Genomic DNA, 27,278 nt, shown 5'->3' with positions numbered 1-27,278 from the left:
CATAGAGACAGACGCAAACTTGAGCAAATTCCAACAAATTCCAAACCCCAACCAAACAAATTAAGAAAAATTCCAGCAACAAACAAACACAGAAAACCGAACGAATCACAATCCCTAACCAATAACATGAAAAAAAAACAAGATGCAAATCTTTGACTCAAACAACACACAACTGAGTCGGAAGGATAACCGATAACAAGACCATCAAAAGCTCTAAGATACGGTTATTAACGGCGGCAGAAGCAGTTACTATGGCTCCAGAACCGTTCGACGAATGATACCATGTGAGAAATCAGCCATGGAAGCTGAGAGTGATGAAAGGTCGGTGGTCTAAGTTGAAGAACGGCAACTGTAGGTGTTTGGATTTAAATACCGGAGATTAAGAAAGTGAAAGAGGAAAGCTCTAAAAGTATATTTTATTGTAACTATAACTTCTGTCAATTACAAATTAAACTTGGGTATTTTATAGTCCAAATATAACAACCCAATAACAACTCAAAATAGATTTAACAAATTAACAAATTAACTAATTACAACTTATTTTTAACATTCTCGCTACTTTCTCAACCTTCTTGAGCTTCAAAACTTGACTCGTTCAACATTTTCCACTTGGCTGGTTCAACATTCTCCAAACTACTTGACGTTGCTAAATGAAATGCGAGCTGGTACCCAAAAAGAAATATTATTTCTTTATTCTCTATTATGTTCTTTCCAAAATTCTTTTAAAATTCACGAGAATCGAAAGTGTTACTCTTTCTTTCGACTTACTCATCTTCCTTTTCTTTTTCTAAAAAAAAAATCTTCATCCAGAATTTCTTCAAAACTTTTCTTCCTTCTTCAGGATTGTACCTCTCCTCACTTATTAGACTTTCTTTTTGTTGGAAGTAAGGCAGTTAAGCTTCGAGCTCCCATATGCAATCTGAAGCCTCTCTTGGGCAAGAAAACACCGTATTTTGTCTGGTTAAGGAAGGCAAGGTTGTTAGACTCTTAACCCTCCCCAGAGATTTTTTGTCATGAACACTTGGCTGTGAATCTTTCAAGTCTCATGTTACCTTGTGATAGAAGCAGCAGATCATGAAGAAACTAAAACAAAGAGTTCTTGAGCAAACAAACCAATAATGTAAACCAATAAATGAAAAACCTACATCAATAACCAATAGCAATCATTGAAACCAATGATTCAACAGTGGCCAAAGTAAAAAAAACAGTAAAGCCCAAATGGAATAAGAAACCAACACTCATATAACTCAGCAAAGCACAAGTCTCGCTCAACCAATGCCAAACCTTCTCTCCTCTCATGATCAACATTGACTTCCAGTAGCAAGCATGCACACTATCACCAATCAACAAGAATATTATACTATCGGAAATTATTGCTTCCTTGGGAAGAATTGTGCAAACAACCAAGACAAATCTCTGTTGCAGCCTCAGCAAAGCCCTCTCAGCCTTTATTTGCCGCCGTGCTTGCTCAATCTTATCGGCACAAGGATTCGATGCTCTCTCAGTCCACATAGGTGTATGATTATAAGTGTGGGGATCAGGGAAAGCCGGCAACCAACTTGGGATATGCTTTCCAGGCGGGGCTTCATTCATATGCTTGAAACTAGGAACCAGCTTCTCGTTCCTAACAACTGGAAACTTGGGCACTGGCTGAGCAAATGGGATTTCCTCTTTCGTATCCACAAACTGAGTTATTCCCTTAACTATGCAGGAGTCTACAAGACAATTCCCAGTCTCTGAAGCACCCGGAAACCCATGTGAATCTCCCAAATCTTCTAAAGCCCGCGTTATGTCAAACACATTGCATTCTGTCCTACCAGCTAAATTAGCATGAAAACTTGCATTTTTCGCCAAGTCACAGGGATACCAAATCGAGATATCTGCAAGAGCCTCCAAAGCAGACTCTTTATATCCCTGGTAACCAACACTCTCGCAAATCTGCGCCACGACAATCTTTGAAATCGATCTCCCAAAGTCATCAGCCTTTGCTCTTTCCAACGAAGAGCTAGGTCCGTCTTCACCCTTCCCTCCTGTAGTCTTCACACCAGACATCCAAGAATTTGAACGCAAACGAGAACAATTTGAGCCGAAACCAAAGAAACAATGCAGAATTCTGAAGCGAATCGAACCGAATACAAAACGAAAGCCCCAACGAAATTTGTTAACAAATGAGGGCTTATGGTAGACAATAACCACAGAGACAGACGCAAACTTGAGCAAATTCCAGCAAAATCCAAACCCCAACCAAACAAACTAAGCAAAATTCCAGCAACAAACAAACGCAGGAAACCGAATGAATCACAATCCATAACCAATAACATGAAAAAAAAAACAAGATGCAAATCTTTGACTCAAACAACACACAACTGAGTCGGAAGGATGACCGATAGCAAGACCATCAAAAGCTCTGAGATACGGTTATTAACGGCGGCAGAAGCAGTTACTATGGCTCCTGAACCGTTCGGCGAATGATACCATGTGAGAAATCAGCCATGGAAGCTGAGAGTGATGAAAAGTCGGTGGTCTAAGTTGAAGAACGGCAATTGTGGGTGTTTGGATTTAGATACCGGAGATTAAGAAAGTGAAAGAGGAAAGCTCTAAAAGTATTTTTTATTGTAACTATAACTTCTGTCAATTACAAACTAAACTAGAGTATTTTATAGCCCAAATATAACAACCCAATAACAACTCAAAACGGATTTAACAAACTAACTAATTACAACTTATTTCTAACAAGGAGCAAGTGGAGAATTAGCTGTTTTAAAGGATAGTGTGGGTGCCTGAAGCGCCATTTGCATATCTGCTCTGGCTTTTGTTTTGATTCTTTCTGTTTGCTTCGAGCTGCTGTTTGATTTGTGAAAGGATTGGAAAAGAAGAGTTGAGAGGAAGAAGATAAGATTGATGAATTAGTGTAGTTTGGAGAAAATACGTGGAAGCGTGGCTTTCATGCTCCCCACACAAGCTAATTCCCTACCCACTTTTTCTTCCTCTTTTCCTAATTTTATTTTAGAAGTCTCGTTCTAGTCCCTCTACTTTGTAGTTTTTGTCAATTTAATACCTAAAAAACTATAAAGGATTGAAAAATAATTTTCTTTATAAGTTTTAGGGGTAAAATTCATAAAAATTCTAAACATAAAGGATTGAAAAATTATAATGTTTATATCAGAAAGTGAGTGAAATTTCAGCTTCTCCCTAGTATCATGAACATTGAGTGGAAGAAATTCAGATTTGATGAATGCTGGGATTGAGAGTAGACCATCCAATGGAGTAATTGCAAAGTTGGTGTGTGGTTATTTACATTTTCTTGCTGATAAAAGAATACTTGGTTTGCACCTATCTAAAGTTCCGACATCAGATCAATATTCATTATCGACCTATACTGTCTGATCCAGTTCATTGAATGAATTAAAAGATTGGCGAATCATTGATTCTGAATATCATACAAAGAACAATCGCATTGCTAAAGCTGCCAAAACAGACCAATATTCTAATGCATTTCCATTACACAGATTAACCCTTGGTCGACTGAGCTGAATGCTATAATGTTTTAGGAATTTGATGTTACAACTGCTACCAAGGTTTCAGGTCACCGATGGGGCCAGCGGTCCAATTCAAGACCTTTTCTCAGGTTTCAAGTACACGCTCCTGTCATGCGGTAACTTACGACCAAGTCCATTCAAAACTTGATGGAAAGCATCTCCGGGTTGAGAGGGTTGGGGAAATAACATTGCCTGCTTCATTGAAGGGTTGGAAAGCAATCTTTGCTTTCTTAAAATTACTTCAGGTGGGATTAACGTGAGTATCGTGTCAAAGTTGGGGACATCCTTCTCGTCAACAAAAACACCGATTTCTTCCCACGGAATTGCATCAGCAAAGGGTAGAACAATGTCATCTGCTATAATAACCGGAATGCATCCAAATATCACTGCTTCAACCAATCTAGGGCTCCAAGGTGCCCACCCAAGAGGGCACAAACAAAAAACAGCTCGTTGCTTATCCTCATAGTATGTAGTTGGGTGCTCAGTCGAAATGTCAAAGAGTGGGTTGTCCTTGAAGTTCTCCCATACTGCCGCTCAAGCTCAAGCTCCCCTGCAAATTTGTTGGACAAGTTGAACTTGGGTGTCTAGGTTGACATTTATCTTAGGGCAAGCATCCATAAATAGCATACATAGCATTGAAAAAAAAGCTTCATTCAATCATCTTCATTCTGACATGTGGCAACTTCTACATGGCTCTGTAAATGTTTTCAGCAACATAACATCTCAGGTTAACGTGATGTGGCAACCGTATTTTATCCCGACAACTTTTCTTCTATTTACATTTCATAAGAAAAATAAAGACCTTTTATTGTTCAACCACCAGTCTAGTAACAAGTCAGCTTAGTGAGACATATCTTGCATAGTAACCACCTTCAGGGTCATTTCCAACATCATAAAACAGCCCACGGAAGTAAACAAAAATGGACCTAGGAGTTTTTTCAGGAATCAGGAGTGTTTGCATTTTCTGGGGTGGAGCATATGGTGGAATTGTGATTGATCCCTCTTTCAGGCAAACATGATTCCGCTGTCCAAAAGTCTGAACCAGTGTGGCTCGTTGGAGTAAGGGAAGAATCCCTCTTTCAATAGCTTTCTCCTCCTGCAACAACATATGTGCATAGGTAAGATATATTCTAAATAAAAGATCCAGAAAACAAAAACCAAATAACATTCAGTTGGAAAATGTGCTGATTATCATAGAGGATAGTGCAGGAAATGGAGAATAATGGGAAATACTTGATAATGGAAGCATGCTCCAAAGTCATGTGGCACAAGGAAGAAGTGATCAGCCCCTTCTGTCCGGTTCCAATAAGGCCAATTCGAAGAAATAAGCTGTATTGCGCTTCTCATCATTCGTGGTGACTTAAATGGCAAAGGGAGGCCATTTGGTGTTAGGTCACATGTAGTGTATACGGGAGTGTAAAACCAATCAGCCTCCTCAGGGTTAAGGGTTCAAACAGGACTGGATAAAAGAAAGAAAAAATCGCCTCAGTAACCAAAAATGCCTTATAATATACGATTTTAACCAACTTTTTTTGGATTTGCCAAAATGACCAACAAAATCGCAATGCGAAATAAAAATCGCAACGCGATCTCCAGAATCGCAAATCAGTTCCCAGAATCGCAACGCGATTATGAAGAATCGCAATGCGATAGTACAAATTCGCATTGCGATTTTCCAGAATCGCAACGTGAATATGAAAATCGCAACGCTAACATATAAATCGTAACGCGATTCTGACTATCGCAATGAGTATCCGTAAAATCGCAATGTGTATCCGTAAATCGCAACGACAATACGTAAAATCACAACGCGTATCCGTAAATTGCAACGAGAATACGTAAATCGCAACGCGTATCTGTAAATCGCAACGAGAATACGTAAATCGCAATGCGTATCCGTAAATCGCGACAAAAATCGAAACGCAACGTATCCATAAATCGCAACGCGATTTTTAAAGCGCCATTAGAATCGCTACGCGTATTTTATTTTCAAATTCCAAACACGAATATTAATTATCGGAACACTGAACCGTCCACAGTATATCCCGTAATCGCAACTCATAACCTAAAACCTAAAATCACAACTCAGTCCCATCTCCATCTCTCACTCTCTACAACGAAATCCGTCCCCATCTCCGAAGATTTCCGTCCCCATCTCCGGCGAAATCTCTCACAACCATTCACGGTCAGAAATCCCCCACAATCATTCAGAAATGGAAAATCAACCTCCGAGGGTTAGTTTTTTTAATTATTTTTATTTTGAAATTTTTGCATTATTTTAAGTTTTTCATATTGAAATTGATGATAAGTTTACTGGTAATTTCAATAATAGATTAACCATTTCAGTTAGATTTCTTATTAAATTCATTCGATTGCTGCCAATACTGCTAAACTGTTTAATCTTTAACCCTGTGAAGTTAGTATTTGTCTTTGTTTTGTCTTTTGGTTGAAGTAATGCAATCCATTAAAGTTTCAATTTACAGAAGAAGAATAGTTTCTAAACTTAAAATCGCAACATGAAAATGAAAAGCGCAACATGAAAATGACTATCGCAACGAGAGAAATGACTATCGCAACGCGAAACCAAAATCGCATTGCGATTTTCATTTCGCGTTGCGATTCTCTCGTTGCGATAGTCATTCTCTCGTTGCGATTTTCATTTCAACCAAAAGACAAAACAGTGTTGCAAATTTTAGTTTTAAGAATAAACTACTACTCTTTATGTTTATTGTTTTTGGTATATCTTCACAGTGTAGTTTTTGGTATATCTAACTTGGTATGTTTATTGTTTTTGTAGAAATTTTTTTCGGCTTCATTGACATTAAGGAATAAAGTTAGCCTAGCCACTACAATTGCTTCGAAGCTTTCACCTGCACAAAGAAAATTGTTTGAGGAAACCTGCTTCGGGCCATGGCTGAGAGTACAACATCCGGGTGGAGATACTAATTTGACCCATTTATGGCTTCAGACTATGACTAGCGATCTACCCGACGGTATACAACGTGGTGAGGAAGAGATATGGTTTCATTTTCTACCGGCGTATACTTGTTTTGGGCGGAAGGAGTTCTGCTTAATCACTGGTCTACGATTCGGACACGATGATATAGGCCGGTACACTCGTCATATCACCCGCCCATCATGGTTATCCCGGGTTTTTCCTGATGAGTCAATAGAGAAGCCGAACTTACACGTCGACGACCTGAAGAAATTGTTTAATAAGAAAGATGGTTTTACTCGGATGAATGACGTCGATGTTGTCCGAGTATGCCTTCTAGTACTTTTGTATGCCAGCTTTTTAGGCAGAGAGGCCAGACAACCTATTCCTCAGGAGCTAATATTATTGGTAGAGGACCTAAATGCATGGAATCTGTTTCCGTGGGGTTCGTATATATAGAAAGCTACATGGACTAAGTTGTCGTCTGCCTTTGATGACCGCAAAAGTTTGCGTGGCAATGGGTCGAAATACACTTTGTCAAGCTTTGTTTGGGCCTTTAAGGTAAGAATTTGTATATAATGTTTTCAAAATTATAATTAATTATTTAACAATTACTAATGTTTGTTATTATATTGTTTGTAGATTCGAGGCTTTTCCCAGCATGCAGACATATGCATTAAAAACTTCAAATGATATTCCTAGGGCTATTTCCTGGAAGAGTAAACGTCTGTTAGATTGGGAAGACTTAATACCATATGCGACAGCGACAATAAATAATGTAAGTTAACACAAATACTATCATATATAAACAAGTTATTAATAGTAGACGTTTAACTTTGTTTGAGTTTTTATATTTTTAGGAGGCCAACACTCCATTACAGAGACTGACACCCACGGAGGTTGAGCTTGCCACTGATTGGTGGCAAGCTAGTCAGCGTTTTTTTGATGGCACGAATGATGAGCAGCCTCCACTTCCTCCACTTCGAGAGCCATCACCTCACCCAGAGCCATCACCTGATCGACCCGACTATACACCTCTACAACAAGAGCCATCACCTATCCCGTCACATCATCGAGCCTCTTCTCCACCATCACCTCATGATAGGCAACCGGCAAAGATGCCACGACTTCTATCTCCCTGTTCTCCACCTCCACGGGATGAGTCAAAGGAGTTACGTGATGAGGTTAATGCCTTGCGTGAGGAGATTAGTACTCTACGCGATAACGATGGTGCATGGCGTGTGGAGGTGTCTACTTTACGTGGTGAGGTTGCCGCTCTACGTGAGATGGTAGTAGCGTTGTAGAATGAGGTTCATACTCTACGCAACGAGGTAAGTTTAAGATTTTATTTAACTTGATGATAAATTTACTCGTAATTTCACTTAGATTAACCATTTCACTTAGATTGCTTAGTAAATTTATTCGGTTGCTGCCAATACTGCTAAATTGTTTATTCTTTAACACGGTGAAGTTAGTATTTGTCTTTTGTTTTGTCTTTTGGTTGAAGTAAATTTATTCAGTTGCTGCCAATTCTGCTAAACTGTATATTCTTTAACACTGTGAAGTTAGTATTTGTCTTTGTTTTGTCTTTTGGTTGAAAGTAAATTTGTTCGGTTGCTGCCAATTCTGCTAAATTGTGTATTCTTTAACACTGTGAAGTTAGTATTTGTCTTTGTTTTGTCTTTTGGTTGAAAGTAAATTTGTTCGGTTGCTGCCAATTCTGCTAAACTGTGTATTCTTTAATACTCTGAAGTTAGTATTTGTCTTTGTTTTGTCTTTTGGTTGAAGTAATGCAATCCATTCAAGTTTCAATTTGCAGAAGAAGAAATAGTTTACTTTCGCAACACGAAACTTAAAATCGCAACGTGAAAAATGACTATCGCAACGCGAAATGAATCGCAACGAGAGAATCGCAACGAGAAATGAAAATCACAACGAGAGAATCGCAACGCGAAATGAAAATCGCAACGACAAAATCGCAACGCGAAACCAAAATCGCAACGCGAAACTATAATCGCGTTGCGATTTTCATTTCGCATTGCGATTCTCTCGTTGCGATTTTCATTTCGCGTTGCGATTTTCATTTCGCGTTGTGATTCTCTCGTTGCGATTCATTTCGCGTTGCGAAAGTCATTTTTCACGTTGCGATTTTAAGTTCCAGAAACTATTCTTCTTCTGCAATTTGAAACTTGAATGAATTGCATTACTTCAACCAATAGACAAAGACAAATACTAACTTGACAGTGTTACAAGTTTGAAACATATTTGTCTTTGTTATCTGATGCATTTTGTGAACTATGATAGAATAATGACTTGGGTGAATACAATGCAAATTTGAAACATATTTGTCTTTGTTTTCACTATTTAAATATAATGTATGTTTATTTACTGATTTTTGTATTTAATTATTTAGCGGCCCGATAAGGTGGATGCTTTACGTCGGGTTTTTCTTGCACGACGGAGTTCACGCATCAGACGGCGTACATGTGCTATTAAGTCTCCGTACACCTCAATAGTGCGAAGACACTGCAAGAAGAAGCCCGACTCGCCTGTCATCCCTCAAGAGTCCACTCCTATCGTTGAAGAGGCCCCTATCATTCCTCGAAAGTCCCCTCCCACCGTTCAAGAGGCCACTGTCATCGTTGAAGAGGTCCCTCCCACCATTCAAGAGCCCGATTCACATGGCGTCATATGTAAGATTCTTGAGAAACCCTCTGACGTACCGGACATGATGGATGAGAGTTGGCTCTCGTATGAGTTACCGGCCAGTACCATTACGGTATCTGAAGTGGAGAGGAGACAACTGCCGGACACAATTCTGGATAACACCCTTTGGGCTAAGACCGCAGTTGATTTTTATCTACATGAGCGGAGCCAGGGGTGTTTCACTGACATATGCAAGTTCAACGATGATATCTATTTGTTGCTTGATCGGTCTTGGTGGGGCGTATTATTAGGGGTCGAAGACAATGGCTATTTCGATGGAGGGGTAAGTCTTATATTTTTCTTATATTTCAATTTGATTATTTTTTTAAAATTTATGTAAGTCACTAATATATGTCTTTTTTGTAAAAAACATATCGATGCGTGGGGGTGTCTTCTAATAATTAGGAAACTTAAGAAAAATAAAAGAAATACACGATATACAATTATGCCGACGTCTTTTAACGCCGTTCACTTGAAGAATCAACGAGATGAATCATTTGCGTTGGGCAATGGACAAGCTAAACTTTATTCTGCATGGTGGGAGGTCGATAAGGTTAGTATTTATTTTAGATTGAGTTTAAAGGTATTCATAAATAAGTGTGCAAATGAATGAATTTTTACTTATGATTGTATGTGTTTATCCATGTTTTGGAATGTAAACATTGGCTTCTCGTCGAGATTTAGCTCCCATCCCTTAAGGTAATAGTATATGACAGCATGATAAATTACATATCATTGGCTGATTTAAGAGATATTATTAAGGGATGGAGCTCTCTTTTGGCTAAATTCTTGGATGCGATAAATTATTGGACTCGTTCTGGAAACAAGAAGCCAAAGAAGCTCAATATTACAGTTAGCAGAGACGAGACCGCACCACAACAAACGGAATGAGCCAGAGGGGATTGTGGTCTTCTCGTATACTTGGCGTTGGAGCGTTTGATCACAGGAAGTATAAAGTATCTACCTCCCACCGATGGAGATAGAGCTGCAGTAGGCTTGTGGTTTCGGCATTATATGGCTAGATCGATATATACGAGACGCTGCCTACCTGCATCCGCGTTATAAAAATGTCCATAAACAATTGGTAAGTTTATAGACTTTTGGTTTGAAAATGTTTGGTTAAGTACCTAGAATTCAATAATTTGCTGTTTGTAGGTTTTAGATGTGTAGAAAGTGTTGTTTGAGCAAATGTTTGGTTTCTGCAGGTTAATCTCAGAAGTGAGCTGCGTGAAAATGATGTATGGCTGCAAAAGTTGATTCAATAGTAGATGAGGAAATAAGAATTATTGCTTAATTTTTTATTGTTTAATTGATTTGTAAAAGATGATTTGTAAAAGTTGATTTGTTTAATTGATGTGAACATAATTCTTATTTGTGCTTGTTTAATTAATTGAAATGTAATGGTTGATTTTGTTGATTTCAATCTGCATTATGTTGAAGGCAAAAATGACTATCGCAATGCGAAATACGTTGTGATTTCATTTTGCATTGCGATTCTCTCGTTGCGATAGTAATTTCCGCGTTGCGATAGACATTAAGATGATTGCGAACGTCATTTCCGTGTTGCGATAGTCAAATGAATGCCTAATAAGTGATAACAACTTAACAGATCATAACAATTTTTAAACTCAAGTTACTAATACATGCCTAACTGAAAATGTTAAAAGTTCACACATAAAATCCATATAATACAACGTTTGCATTTAAAAATCACCTAAGTTAACAGTCCCAAAAGGTGAAGCCGGTTGTGATTGGGATTTTAAAGATGATTGCGATTTTGATTGCCTTTTGCTTGACACCGTATGAGCTTTTGGATTTTGATGAGGATCCATATTTTGGTAGAGGAAAAGATGATTGTGATGGCACTGGGTGATCCATGTCACCTTGTATGACCACTTTCCTTGCACCGATACATGTCGATCTCTTCTCTTTCACCCTTAGACGGTATACGATCGTGACTTTTTGGTCGGACAGGTAGCCTTCTGAAGTCTGTCGATATACTTCTGTAGTGTAGCAATCCATAGCGTATGCACTTGAATCAAGTACTTTGCATTTCATACAACTACACGTCTTTGCATTTAGATCGACAAGCCCATTTAAGTTATTATCCAGTACTTTAAATAAAGTGTTTGAACATGGTTCAACTCTCCATGACGTTGACTTTACAACACGTTTCGTTATCTTTTTTTCTGTCCATGGTGTAACATGATGTTCCAATGTTCTTGTAAATTTAAATAATAATACTTAGTAAATAATGATATACGAATTTAAAGAAATATAATGCATGGTTTCTTTTCTTGTAGTACCACTGTTGAATAGAGGCTAGAAAAAACTCCATTAACATAGTAATGGGTAATTTCCGGGAATGACGACTTAGAGCGTCGATTGATTCTGCACTATTAGACGTCATGAAACCATAACTTGCTCCAAGTTGATGTACTCTTGACCATCTTTCAAACCCGACATCTTCTAGTGTTTGAGCACACCGAGGCAAAACACGTCTTAAACAGTTTATATGCTTATTAAAATCCACTTCCCGATAAGCTTTTACAGCCTTCCAGTATGTCCATTTATGATTTTTTATACCAGCAGACCTTGATTTTAGATTTCTATACAATGAACACCACAAAGTCCATGAAAAGCATCTGGGAAACACCTTCTAACAGCGTTGTCAATTGAGTTTGCCCTATCGGATATGATGTCGATTACTAATAGGACCTATGCAATCCCTAAGATGCCTATAACCATGTCCATGAATCAGAGGTTTCAGATTTGCCAACCCCGTAAGCTATTGGCAGTATCCCATTGTTAGCATCCATGGCTACTGCTAATAAGTTTACTCCAAGGTATCGACCTTTTAATGTGCTCTGTCAACTCTAATAACTGGGCGCATGCAATTAATAACGAACGAATCTACAAAATCATATACACAAGAAATATATCATTTAAATGTGAAATGCATGTAACTAACAAAAATGTCAACAAAATTATATGATTTACTAACCGCAGCACCAATGGCGATAAACAGCAACTCAAAGCGTCCATCTCTATTGTTTTGATATAAGTTACCCGACCCAGGATTTTTCAGCTTTAAATTGTGACAATAAGCCGACAGTGAGCAAACGATGCTTCTGGCGACCCCCTCAACAATTCCAAGGCATAACATTTGGCTCTCCAAGCTTGAGAATATGAATACTAATCTTGAACCGAGCATCATGTCAGTCATAATTTCATGTCCCCGATATACCCTACCATTCAAAAACATTAACTCAGCCAGAAAATCACCCAACACCTTCTTGTTTGCCCGTCTATAGTGAGGAAAAACTTGGGTTCTTGAACATGTATGTTTATCAATAAAAGTCCTAACTTGAAACATTTCGCAATCTTTTATCCTCTTTGCAATCATACGCCACATACAGTTTTTTTCAATCATACACTTTGGTTTCGAAACGATCTTTGCTTGATTTGTTAACTTTAGTTGATAACCATCTTCCACACATTTCATATACAAAGCTCTTCAAGTCTTCTTTGTATCAAAACAATCATCTTTCTTGATACGAATAATTTGTGTAACAATCAACTGCTATCTTTACCAACTCTTCTTTCGGTATCTGAAGTAATTCTGGCATATTCCAGTTATACTCCCGTTTGCATTTTCTCTTCGGGGACTTTTCTTTGGGGATTTCTTCTTCTTCTTTCTTCTTCAGTGTTATATGAATTACATAATGGATTTCAACATGTTCATTTACAGTCGTAACTTCCTCATTACATCAACACATCTTCCTCGGCAACGGTTGTTTCATCATCAAAATTCTGGTATTGACCAATATCAAAATCATTACACGCATGGTCTGTTTCTTCTTCTGAAAAATCATCAAAATCCGAGTATTGACCAAGATCAAAGTTCGGGTATTGACCAAGATCAAATTTCGAATACTGACTAGTACTCACAATTTTTTCTGTTGGCTCATCATCGTCTAACTGGTCAATACGAAAACCGAAATTTGGTGCTGAAAGTTGATTAAGATTTGGATTAGGGAAATGTTGTGGGTTTTGAGATTGTGTTTGGTATTGGAAATGTGGTGAAACAATATTTGCTTGGTGACGAAATTGTGGTAGAACCATTAAATTTTGAGCACCATAAACTTGGGTTGAAAAACTTAGTTGATTACTACCCGCTACTGACCCAACTTCACTACTTCTAGGTTTAACAACATACAATGTAACATCATCACTTGAAAACACTAATGTAAGCAATGAATCGTTCAACATCTTCATTGTCAGTTAACAAATAAACTTTACCATTTCTCTGATAAGATAGCCTAAATCCACTTAGAGGCTCTAAATTCAATTTATTTGCAACACGTAACATTAGAGTTTCATAAGTTAACTTTTTTAATGACAGTTCTAGTTGAAGATTAATGGGTAAAGGCATATATTGTAAAACACCATGAACATTCTCCCATGACCCTCCAAAACACAAATCTATCCAAACATGATCAACATTAGATGATTTCATTATTATAAATTAATTTACTAAACAAACGAGCTACGAAACTAAAACCTGTTGCCGGATGGGGAAGGATGTCGTTGGATATAAGAACGGATGTCGCCGGAGAGAGTGATAGATGGAGATGGAATGAGTTACGAATTAAGGATTTAGGTTATGAGTTGTTTCTGCTGTGTAGTTATATATCCAAAACATTTGTGTTGCGAAATTAAAACCTGTTGTGAATTCAGAAATCGAGTTGCGAATTTAAAATTCAGTATTGCGATAGTCAAAATCTCGTTGCGATTTACTAAATCGCAATACGATTACGTAAATCGCAATACGAATAATCGCATTGCGATTTACGTAATCGCGTTGTGATTTAGGAAAATCGCAATGCATCGCAACGCGAATTTGAGAAATCGCAATGCGATAGTCAGAATCGCGTTGCTAATCTGAAAACTGATTTGCGATACCGGAGATCGCGTTGCAAATTATCGATCGCATTGCGATTTAGTTGGTAATTTTGACAAATCCAAAAAAAGTTTGTTAAAATCGTATATTATAAGGCATTTTTTATCACTGAGATTATTTTCTCTAATATTCGTGTTTGAAATTTGAAAATAAAATACGCGTAGCGATTCTAATGGCGCTTTAAAAATCGCGTTGCGATTTACGGATACGCGTTGCGATTTTACGTATTGTCGTTGCGATTTACGGATACGCATTACGATTTACATATTCTCGTTGCGATTTACAGATACGCGTTGCGATTTACAAATAAGTGTTGCGATTTACGTATTCTCGTTGCGATTTATAGATACGCGTTGCGATTTTACGTATTGTCGTTGCGATAGTCAGAATCGCGTTGCGATTTATATGTTCGCGTTGCGATTTTCATATTCGCGTTGAGATTCTGGAAAATCGCAATGCGAATTTGTACTATCGCATTGCGATTCTTCATAATCGCGTTGTGATTCTGGGAACTGATTTGCGATTCTGGATATTGCGTTGCGATTTTTATTTCGCATTGCGATTTTGTTGGTCATTTTGACAAATCCAAAAAAAGTTGAATAAAATCGTATATTATAAGACATTTTTTATCACTGAGACGATTTTCTCTAAAAGAAGCCTATGCAGGTAAATCTCAGCAGCAAACATGTGGTTGAGGCATCTCGGGTCCTTCTGCAATATCTTTTTGTTGTATTTGCTAGGAAGCTCATAAACAAAAACTTTCAACATTCCAACCGTATCATCTTCCAAGACATCACCAGCACTGCCTGAAAACATGAAAACCCCATCAAATTGGTGATTCCACACACCAAATCTGACAGCACGAGAATTTGATTGTTTAGTAGTAAACTTTTACAATAGGTGATGCAGTAAGCGAATCAAAACACTAGAATTGAAAAGAATGTCGGAGAGGCAAAGCTGCTCAACATTGATTCAACTGACCAAGAAGGAAACTTTTACTGCTCCTCAATCTCTTTAAGTCCATATTCTGTCTCCCCTTCCACTCCATATGTAATTGAATCCCCAATCTCTTACAGTGTTGATATAATCCATATGTCCTAAAGTAGTTTTCTTAGAAAGAATCCCTTAAAAATTCCACCTAAAACAACCCTAAGCAATCCTCGAAATAGAATTTTGACCATCTTATTTCAGATTCGTTTTATAGAAGCAATTATTGCACACTAAATCTTAACCCTAAGTTCATAAAGCATCGTATAACAGACTATTTTTGTTCTAACGTTACGAATAGGCAGTTCATTATGGGATTAACTAATATTTCAACATTAGAAAATATCTATATTTTTACACGAAAATCGGCACTTTTTGGTGAGAAATGAAAACATTGAAATTAAGTAGATAAAAAAAGGAATTATTTTGAAGTTATAAATAACCAATTAAATACTTAATCAGCTTGAACTTAAGCAAATCGAAATCAGTTGTTAAAAAGTAAAGAAATCCCAAACAATAATTATCCAAATCAATTCCCAAATCTCAGCTAAAGAACAGTGAGATAACTATGGTGAAAAAAGGTAACTCTTACCTGAGATTCTCTCGGTAGGTTGACAACGACCCAGCTTGAAAGGCTCAATGTTGACAATAAAATCGGAAAGAAAAAAAATTCCAATAAAAACCCATCTCCAAATCTCCATTTCCTCTTCCGAGTCTTACTCTTTCAAGAATAAACAAAATTAAAACGGCAAAGAATCACATCTCAAAAGAAGAACTATCCCAAGATTCAACTGCGATATCCCGCCCCCCACCCGAAGAGAAAATAAAGGGAAAAGAATAAGCAAAAGCAGTTGTGAAGTCACAAGAACAAGTAGTTAAGAAAGAATGCACCTTAAGAATTTCCAGAGTTTTAAAGAAATGGGTTTTCTTTCTTTTGACTGGTAGAGGACAAGAAAGGTTTGCTTCAAGTTTTCTCTTTTTAGTTTAATTTTATATTTTTATATAAATATAAGAGTATTATATTGATTTGATGAGCGATGTTTTTCCGAAATATCACTTGTATCTTATATATTTTTCTGTCAGACACTCTTCAGATTATTTTTTTATCTAACACCCTTTGTAGTAAGGCGCGTCCCTTGCAGCGCGTTTTACGCTGATTTGGTGTCACGTAAGGGTATAGAGCGGGGCAGGGGTCGCGCTTTACCTTTAAATCTGACACGCGTCAGAAAGGCGTGCCCCTGCGATACACCTTAGATTTAATTACCTACCTACCTCGGTCGTTCACACTCCCTCCCTATAAATATCTCTATTCTCAATCACTTTCACTACACCAAACCCTCTCAACTTATTTCAAATACTCTTATATTCTTTTATAATTGTTTAAGGTATATTTTATTATATTTAATATTTTGTTTTCAATTTATTTAAGTATTTAATTTTTTAATATTTTATTTAATTAATTATTTTTGTAGATATAAAATGGAAGGCGTTCTAATTCGATTAGATGGAAATCATATATCGCGACATTTTACTGATACGGTAACATTTTAATGTTTTAATTTAAATTATTAGTAATAATTTATTTATTTATTTAATGTATGATTATTAGTTTAAAAATTAATTTTTGTAATTATTTAATTTTAGGAGAGGGATCGTGTATTAGATCCTTTTATTATGAACCTTAAGTTAGTGATACCTAGATGTGTCTTGTCGTATTTAGTAGAGGTTGGATTCGATCACATAGGTAGATATAATGGTCACTGTAAGATAGAACCAGATCTTATTGCTGTCTTAATGGAGCGGTGGGGATCGAAGAACCACACATTTCATCTTCCGTGCGGAGAGTGCACGATTACCCTTGAGGATGTTTCTATACACCTGGGGCTTTCAGTGGATGGAGATGTAATATCGGGGATGGCGTACGGTTCATGGATTTCTTTGTGCCGGAAGTATCTAGGACGTGTCCCGGAAAGTTTTAACGGTGGTCGGATACCGTTAAATTGGTTAGATACCAATTTTCAGGAGTTGAGCGAGGACGCCTTTGATGATGAAGTTAAAATGTATGCATGGGCATGCATACTGCAGCTGATAGGAGGGTTGTTGATGCCGAACAAATCACGCAACCAAGTTCACTGTATATGGTTGCGACATCTTGGCGACTTTCATCTGGCCAAATCACTTAGTTGGGGCTCGACAGTTTTAGCTTTCCTGTACAGGGAGATGTGTCGAGCCACTGACTACAGGAAAAATGCTATCGGCGGATGTCTCATGTTGCTGCAGTCTTAGGCATGGTATCGATTGCCCTTTTGATGTCCCGTTGTCAAGAACTCATTCGTATTTCTACTACTATTGAGGTAATTATAAAACTGATTTCGTATATTAATCATTTTATATAATGTATAATAAAAAAATCCTTGAATAAGTAGTCTACTGATAGTAAAAATCATCAGGAGCTACCTGATGATTTAGAAAAAATTAGGGTGTTAATCTATTAGAAGGTTGGTACAGAGGTATGCATTTTAATGTTTAAAAATCGATTTTAGATTATAGTTATATAATTAGATTATTATTTTGATAAAAATTATATATATATTTGTTTTAGTTTGAATGGGTGTCATATTCTAATGATGATGTGAGGATGGTGATCCCACCTGAGTTGAGGGACCCATCAGATGTTTGAATGGCGATGGTCCCTTTGATCTGTTATGCGATTGTTGAGTGGCACTCCACTGATCGCGTGCTCCGGCAATTTGGTTGTTTTCAACCAATTCCGGAAGCACCTCACAATATGGATGAGTTGCATAGCACAGATAGACGTGGCAAGACCAATACAAATTGGCTGGTGAGGCATCATGAGTGGGTCGTGTTGTGGGAGGATCGATATCGGCGTCTTCCCTGTAGAGAGCCCATTTTTACTGATCTCTTGATGGTTGTTGATGGTTATTATGAGTGGTTCAACAGTAACGAGAAATTGTTTATGCTTTTCGAGGATGCACGAGGGCGGACCTTTCAGCGATGTCGACAGAGACGTTCACCAACACAGCACCATCTTCCCCCGACTCGTGGACGGAGAGTAGGTGCTTTCGGTTCATCCTCAGCTGCACTAGCAGGACCTTCACAGCAGCTACCGTATATAGCGACTTATATACCGCAGCCATATGTGATGCCGCCACCGCCATTCCCTTACCCGATGTTGCTGCCGCCACCGTCACCAGGTTTTATGACCCTTCCTGGAGGATATTATGAGTCTATGTTTGTAGATCCGACTTGGTGTTCATATGCCCACATTTTGGCGGGTTCAGCCTCATCACCCATGGCCGCAAGACAGACACCTACTATACAGTTCTTACACTCAACGATGTCTGGGTTTTATGAGTTTTTCCAGTTTTCGCAGGCCGGTGGGATAGTCAGTCATACACCTTCAGGGTCCTTATTCTATTGAGGTGCTTTATGGAGGTGCTTCATTGTCATCAGCTCCTCATCAACCTAATGTAGATGCTCACGACGACGACGACGATGGTGATGATGATGACAGCGATGAGTCAAAACCAGTGATACGAAGAAATCCTCCTCGAGACTGACAACCACTACCCTGCGAAACGCATTCGCGTCGCAGGCATCGATAGATTTTGTTTTTTTATTAATTATATTTGTATTTAGTTGTTTATTGGACTTTTTATTGTAATTTTTTATTATTTATCATTTAATACTTACTTTATTTCATTAATTTGGTTGGATTTATTTTAATTTATTTTGTTAAATTTGTTGGACTTTTTGTTAATGTATTTTGGTTAATTTTGTTTATTACCATTTAATATCAGTTATTGTAATTTGTTTATCATTTACCATTTAATACTTATTGTAAGTTTGTTGTATTTAAAATTATATTCAAATACCAAATTGTTTTAGTTTGATAAAATTTAATAATTGTGTTCGATAACTTTCTTCAGTTTGTCACTTATTATCTCTTTTATTATAATCACATATAACGCCAACCTCCAATCTCATATTCTTGTATCATTTTTTTAATCTTCATCAACGGTTATCGAATGACATTAACTTGAAGTAAATGCAAATTAAAGTACAAGAATTCTTATTTGATAAACAACTACATCAGTTTCTCATGTTACTTGATGACAACAGAAGTGTACATGTTTTTCTAGTGTGTCATGGGTTTCTACAATGCCCACATCTTCTATCTTGTCTAGATCTTTCTCGAATATCCATATCACAATGAATTCGATTGGATTTTGGACGACCACGCTCCCTCAATAAAGTTGGATTTGGTACAATCGGAAGTCAATCCTGAACCTCATCAGGGTCTTTATCATTACCTATGGGGGGAACTCAAATTCGTATACCTTAAAAACTTCAGATAGTAGGTACACGGGATCCACAAAACAGTTATAGTCTTGACGTGTATGCGAGCAAGCTGCTATCACATGAGAGCATGGATACTTCAGAGCTTGAAAAACCCGCAGTCGCACATTCTATCCCGTAGATTTACTCTTAACGACACAACATCAATCCCTTGAAGCGGTCGTGGCAACTCTGTGACATGAAACATTTCATGTCTTCTAGAGAAGCTTGTTACAGATATTCCATTTGATGCAACAATTTTTTTTGTAGATCTGCAACTAATCTAGGGTGATAGACATGACCGCCTTGCATTCAGGTTTGAGCTTGTCCCCCGAGCTTCGCAAAAAGCGCCCTCAAACAAAAATATATAGTTTTTACCAAAGCCGTTACAGGTAAGTGACGTGCACCCTTTAAGGTTGAATTGATTGCCTCAACCAAGTTGGTCTTCATATCGATATCCACCATCATATGCGTTCGTTCACATTTCTTTATCGATGAGGCTGATGTAATCGTATCCTTCCTCGTTTTTCGCCCGCAAATCTTGAAGCATTGATTCAAATGTTTAAGGAAGTAGTTCGTAACCTGATCAAAAAATGTATAACTTATTAACTTGTTTTCTTTACAAAATTAAAATGATCGAAAGAAAACAAACTACATCAGTTTCACTTACACATGTGCACAATTAATTGACGCTCATCATTCTTCTTATACATTCCATAGTAGTTCGCAATAATGTGTCAGAGATAATACCTATGTTGGACAAAGGGTGGTTGTCACATTGGACCCAAAGACTCCATTGTTGCTTTGATCCCAGCTCCGTGATCTGAAATGACACAGATTTTTTCCCTCGTGATAACATGTGCACGTAAGTTTCGGAGGAAAAAACCCAAGAATTTGTATCTTCTTCTTCAACAAGAGCAAAAGTAACTAAAAAAATGTTGCGATTGCCATCTTGGACAACTGCCAATAATAAAACTTGCTTGTATTTTCCATACAAGAAAGTCCCGTCAATCTGGACCACAGGCTTGCAATATTTGACAACATTAACGCACTGTGGGTAAGTCCAAAAAACCCGGTAGGATTGACATCGATTGCGAAGAACTCGATCATTATGGTATGCATAGGAGGTTTCGAAGTCCACAATTGTCCCAGGATTCAACCTCCGCACCAGCCTGAAAGTTCGTTGTAAGATGCATCTCATTCGCCATGAAGTTTGACAATGTCATTTTGTTTTGCCAACTAAGCTTTTTTATAGTAGACAGTGTACCCATACTGCGATTGTATAACTGAAATCAACACAGCAACAGCTATATGAGAGCTTGCTTTTACCATGGGAACTGAATCAACACAGCAACAGCTATATGAGAGCTTGCTTTTACCATGGGCATGATGGCTTGGCATATTACTTCAGAGTCCAAGTTGGGATGATCTTGGTTGACTCCTCTAGCACAACATGTGTAAGGACCGTTGTATATTGTTAGTTCATATCTGTTGTTTTTCCTCTTCCTCTTCGATACACGAACCATCCAATTGCATCCGTTTTCGCGTCAGGCACAGTAGCATTCATATTTTTTTATCGTGGACTGATCGACTCTCGATTAAACATAATTACGGATATTGTAATTTTTTATAGCCATCATCGCTTCTTCTTTGCTTGAAAACTCTATGTCTAAAGATAATTCACCATTATTTATTGATGAGTAATCCGAGATGAGCATTCGTAAATTCTGGCCCGTACATTGCACCATAATCAACTTCATTCATGTGTGCTGGAGGGTCAGCTTGTGCCACATTTGAGGGAACTTCATCTACATCATCATCGGAGTTGAATTGCAGTGATTCTGGTTAAATGAATAGTTTAGTCTCAACACTATCCGCACCAGGCTCACGAAGCGGTTCTTCTGGTGGATATGATGGTTCATCCATACTCTCCACATTTAGGTCGAAGAACCTACTACTTGCACGCCTTCCCCTTGAACTAGAAGGCATATCGACATTGAGATCGAAAAAGCTCGCAGTTGAATGCCTCCCCCTGGAGCTTGAAGCCATCGTATCAAATAGAAACTGCACAGATTGTTGCGTCGATGGTATCTCCATATTAAGGTCAAAGAAATTTGCAGATGAATGCCTTCCCCTTGAACTGGACACGATGTTGCCATACGAATTGTTCGTGGACCCATCTCGATACATATCGTAAGGTGTTACGGATAAGTGTCTCCCCATTGAAGTTGATGTGACGGCACCATGATGCAGATTTCCCATTATGACATTAAAATCATTACACATTACTGTAGTCGGGCTGTCAATTTGATCAACTTGTTCAGCCAACCCATAGTGGGAGCTTAATGACTGACCCCGAACAGCACACACTTGAGCAAACTTTGCATACATCTCAATATCGGTGTCTGAATAATTACTTTGAGAATCAGCCATCATTTCAACTTTGATCAACTTGTTCAGCCAACCCATAGTGGGAGCTTAATGACTGACCCCGAACAGCACACACTTGAGCAAACTTTGCATACATCTCAATATCGGTGTCTGAATAATTACTTTGAGAATCAGCCATCATTTCAACATCATCATTGTTCGACAGTTCGAACGCTGTATAAGTTAATGACAACAATGATTTTGGAAATCTGTACTGCAACGATGACATTCTTCTACTACTTTCAACATGAACATTCCTCGAAATATTCGTTACCAGCTCCTCAAGAGTTATGTTTCTCTTGAATAATATTTTAACAAGCTCATTTGATACGAAAACAACGTCGGTTTCATCTTCTCGAATTTCTCCATCATAATAAACAATAGTTGAAAGCTGCGCCATTCTCAGAGTTTAAAAGTGCGACAATATTATATCTGCAAAAAAAAAATAACTGAAACAAACCTGCTTAAATAAATAATATATGAATGAAAATATAACACAATAAAATTTTTACACATAAACGTAAATAATTTAAATAATATAATTTTATATTATTACATGTACCGCAAAATATTTCGACGTATGCTCCCGCTTTCCCCTTGAACTGGCACAGAAATTAATTGTAAACAATTAGTATATTTTTTTTAAATAATCATAATAAATAATAAGTATAATAAAAAATATTATAATAAAATTACCTTATAACGAAAGATCGAACGAACTTCTGAATCAAATATAAGAGGATTGTCGGGTGTTATTTACTGGTTGAAATGATTGTTGTATTAATTTCTTGGTTGAGAGGGAATTGTGAGGGAGTTTATGGGGAGAGGGCTATTTATAGCCGAGAGATGATGCTTTAAAGCCGAGAAGTTCAGGTAAATTATGCAAGGCGCAGTCCCTGCACCGCGCCTTGCATTATGCATATCTGATAATTGAACGGTTTAGACACGTGTGTCCATGTCAGCATAAGGCGCGCTACAAGGGACGTGTCTTACTGTAAAGGGTGTTAAATCGAAAAAAATAATTTGATTAGTGTCTAACAAAAAAATATATAACGTATAAATGATATATCAGAAAAAACGTCGAGAAGTCCATCTCATATTTCACCGAGATTGTCGTCAACCCTCAAATTGCCTTCCTAATATATATATATAATTTCCTGGTCGTTCATTCGAAGAGAGAGAGAGAGAGAGAGAGAGAGAGAGAGAGAGAGAGAGAGAGAGAGAGAGAGAGAGAGAGAGAGAGAGAGAGAGAGAGATTCCTGCTCTTTTAGATAAAATTTGAAGACAGATTAAAGTAAAGATGATTGTGGGAATGAATTTATGTATATTATCAATGTAAATAGTTGAAGGGTTATAAGTTTGGGTCTTGGGTATGAGTTTTAATAAAAAATAATATGAGTTAAAAATTATTTTATTAATTTTTATTAAATCTTAACTTAGTTTACATAATTATTATTATAATTTTGAGATTATAAATTTGAATGTACTTATATTTCTATAAAGGATAATATAAATTCAATTCTTGAAGAGTATTTTAAATTAATAGATATTGGTGTTACATTGTAATTGGAGTATTGGACTGCAGAGGTTCGACAGTTCACTACAAATTGTGATAAGTTTAATAGTACACATCAAGGAAATTTTGGAAATAAGATGAAATTAGGATTAATTATTTTACTTTTAAAGTTTATTTTGATTTTTTTGTTAGAGATAATTATTTATATCGTACCAAATGTTAATATGAAAAAGAGTTATGAAAATTTATAATGATTCATCCCTTCTGATTTAACGTAAAATTTTAACACGTAACTTTATAAAGGTGAAATATAGAATATATTAATTGAAGAAGATGATCATTATGGAAGAAATTCCTAAAAAGATAGAGAGAATGTCATTTGTGAGTCTTGTATGATGCCTTGTATACATGTTCCCTTAATGTTGGTTATTTGTAGATCGTTAGGAAGAATAGATATGATTGTTAGTGGATCATGTGAGTCTGTTAGTTGTATTATCAAAGGTCATAATTATTAAAGAATATGAAATTTTAGAATCTTCGAAGAACTTCAGAGGATATAAAACTTCTAAAGAATGACAATAAAACTACAACTTACGAAATAAATCTTAATGAAATATAAAATAATATATATTTTATCGCAAATTATATGTACAATAAGTCATTTAATTTTCATTTGAGTATATTCAAAAATATTTTATTATTAAAAAGATTTTATCCCATATGAGTAAGATTTTAAAGGTAGAGTGATCATATCCCAAGTTTGCCATCATAATAGAGGGACTAAAACTAGAATTTGGCCATATATTTAAACAAACGATAAAATCTTCGTGGGCCTAGAACAAATATCATACAGACCCTGGTGCGCATCTTGGGCCACAGAGGCGGTGACACGTTTTCCTGGCCCTCTTAACCTCTGCCCTTTCCGCTCCGTTTCGTATCTCTAGGGTTTCATTTCGAACACCGAAAGTTCAAATCATCTGATTCTCCTTATGTTTTGTTCACAGATCTGGATTTGATATTGTTTCTCGCTTGGATTTGTTCTACTGGAATTGTCGGATTTTCCCAAGGGTGATTCAGTTTTAGGCTTTGGAGATACCGAATTGACGTTAACAGTAACCTTAAATCTTCATCAATGGTAAATGAACCTGAACCCTGATTTTTATGTTTCCTTTACTTTTTTTTCTGAAGTTGTGTACTTTATTGATTTTCTTATTAAGATTTTCACTGAAATATGTCATTTTCAGATGCTTATTTTGTTGGCCCTCAGACATGGCATTGTGGAATGTCTTCTGAAGTACTCATCTTATATTTGCATATTGAGATCATGCTTTGCTTGAGTTGTGTCGTTAAGAATTCATGTTTACGAGCAATTCCTGGTAATTTGGATGCAAAGATGTTAGTTTTTTTGCCAAATCTCACAGCAGGAACAATTTTATTGTTAATGCATCTTAGGCATCAAGCTAGTATTCTTGATTTAGGGGCTTGGTTAGGATCAGATTTAATTGCTTACGATGTTTCCTTTGGGATGGACTAAGCTTACCTTTTATGTTTTCATTTTGATAGTTTGGAGTAGTTTACCACATTATTCAAGATGATGAAATAGTTTGTTGAAAACCTTATGATGGTATATATAATACTTGTAGTTTTGACCCTAAAGTTAGTTATCTATTAAAATAGTTTGTCGAAAACCTTATGACACTACATGTAAATGTTGCGTTTTTTACCCTAAATTTGTTTACATTCGATGGCTCTAGTATGTAGTATTGTATGTGCGTTGTTTATTCACACTCAAGAAAATGGGAAAATCTTAGCATCTAAAATAACAGGAAATGCCATCAGACAGACAGTTAATTTTGATGTATTTGTACAGGCTGCAAGAATCCTAGCGAGCTTGATTGTTATGGGATCTGGCATATTGGGAAGGGCTGTATTCCAGGCATACCGTCAGGCTCTTGCAAGTACGTCTTTCATCTGTGTCAAGGCTTGCAACTAATCCTTAAAAAATAATTATCATTATATTTACTAAATTTGTATACTATGTTCTAAATCCTTGAATCAACCATTACTTCTTTGTGCTTGATTGCAGATGCCTCGAAATCTAGTGTTGCTCAAGAAACAATACAGAACATTAGGAGAGGAAGCAAAATTATGGCTGAACCAGAGGCAAGACAGATTTTAGGGGTGACAGAGCATTCATCATGGTAGGAAATCTTGAAGGTTTGCTAGATAGCTTTACCTATTATCCTCTTAGATATTATACCTTCATTTTTATGAAGTTTTGATGAAAGTTTTTCCACAAACTACATGCAGAAATATGATAACTTATTCGAGCAAAATGGTAAGAATGGGAGCTTTTACCTGCAATTCATCGAGCTAAAGAATGTTTAGAACAGTTTACCAAAAGAAAGATCAGGGAACCCGAGATGTATAATTTTGTTGAACATGTTACACCCACACCTATCACTCAATTCCACTAATTGAATAGTTCTGAATCTATACGAACCTTTTACTGTAATCCAATTAGATCAAATGATAGCAATTGCTTGTAACTCCTTGGAATGTCAGCTGCGCAGTGTGCCGAGTTTATCGCATGACAGCACTATATGAAACACAGTATGCTGATGGGATATGACCAATATGTTACATTGTTCTCTGCATAACATTTACTTCTAATAATAATTCTAGCATTCTTTTCTGTACAATTTCCTTCAATTCTTTGAAAGGGAAATGATGGATTGAAGATGGTTATAAGTATGTAGAGGTGGTAGCACTTCTTTGTTTGTTAGGCAGGAAGGCTTATTAAAAACTCTTAGTTGTTGCCTATCGGCAAGTCCACACTGATCGAAAGTGAACTTCATTTTTAATGTACGAAAGTGAAAGGAGGAACAAGAAAGCTTTGGTCCTGGAAGTGTGTCAAAAGGTGATTTTTGATAGGGTAAATGATACGTTTAGTACTCTAACTATCACTTTTATTTCGTTTAAAATAACTTTGAGACTATGAATGTATTGAGAGAAATGATGTTTGATTAGTTGGAGAGGAATCTCTTTGTCTATGTACAAAATATTTAGGGTGAGTTTACAAAACAGTCAACGACCAGGCTGGGCATTGGAACTTGAGATGTATACAATGAAGTTCTCCATAATGAGCTTGACATGAATTTTCATAGGCAGGACTTGTTCAAGCACAAGAAGATTGATTACATGTGGTGACTAAAACTCAGAAACGCGTCCCCCCGACAACAACAGTGACATAAAGCTATCATGGTTGATCTGGACTGTAATAATTTTTGTTGACATTCAGTTCTTCATCTACAACATGTTTCCATCCCCACTCATTTGCACTTCAATGCTTCTGGAATCAATTCACCCACTTTTGGATTTTTTTAAGCTAATTATTAACATTTGAAGCAGTCTACATAAGATTCTTCCTTCTTTTTTAATATTTGTATCTGTATTTATTTTTCAGCAAAAAAAAAATCAAATTATTACTATACTTTATTTTGATAACAGGTTTATTCTTCTATCCTTGGAAAATAGATTAACTAAAATAAAAAATATAATATTAATGATATAAAGGTAAAATGATAATGACCAAACACAATAATAATTGAAGGATCAAATATAGGATTTATCCTGAAAGTTTCATTCATTGACTATAATAGGTTGATAGTTGAACAACTAATGAAAGCAGTTGAAGTTGAGTGGAAATAGATGTGGAAGAGTTGCCGCTAAGTTTGACCCCCACCGCCACCGCCAAGACTCGATAATTCAGCCGCCCAGCACACCCTCCATCACTTCATTTGCCTTCGGCTCCATTCCAGTTCATTCAGACGTTGTTACTTA

At 36.8% G+C, this 27,278-nt stretch overlaps 1 protein-coding gene and 2 pseudogenes across 1 annotated transcript; 1 reads left to right on the top strand and 2 right to left on the bottom strand.

Moving 5' to 3' along the window:
- Positions 1 to 1,146: 1,146 nt before the first annotated feature.
- On the bottom strand, positions 1,147 to 2,348 carry LOC120193564 (transcription initiation factor TFIID subunit 8-like). Its single transcript, XM_039196048.1, has one exon. It carries the CDS (start codon positions 2,050 to 2,052, stop codon positions 1,147 to 1,149), a length of 906 nt encoding a protein of 301 aa, XP_039051979.1. The 5' UTR covers positions 2,053 to 2,348.
- Positions 2,349 to 3,555: 1,207 nt separating this feature from the next.
- On the bottom strand, positions 3,556 to 16,059 carry LOC120193563 (annotated as a pseudogene).
- An 8,306-nt stretch (positions 16,060 to 24,365) lies between these two features.
- Positions 24,366 to 26,133, top strand: LOC120193460 (annotated as a pseudogene).
- The last annotated feature ends 1,145 nt before the right edge of the window (positions 26,134 to 27,278 follow it).

The sequence above is a fragment of the Hibiscus syriacus genome, unplaced genomic scaffold, assembly GCF_006381635.1.
Source record: "Hibiscus syriacus cultivar Baekdansim isolate YM2019G1 unplaced genomic scaffold, ASM638163v2 tig00116996_pilon, whole genome shotgun sequence".
In the NCBI taxonomy this organism is placed as follows: Eukaryota; Viridiplantae; Streptophyta; class Magnoliopsida; order Malvales; family Malvaceae; genus Hibiscus; species Hibiscus syriacus.
The sequence above is the reverse complement of the archived record's forward strand: the minus strand, read 5'-3'. Positions and strand labels throughout refer to the sequence as shown.

What these genes read in the sequence shown, in the direction of transcription:
- LOC120193564 (XM_039196048.1), bottom strand. Translation starts at nt 2,052, where the DNA reads ATGTCTGGTGTGAAGACTACAGGAGGGAAGGGTGAAGACGGACCTAGC.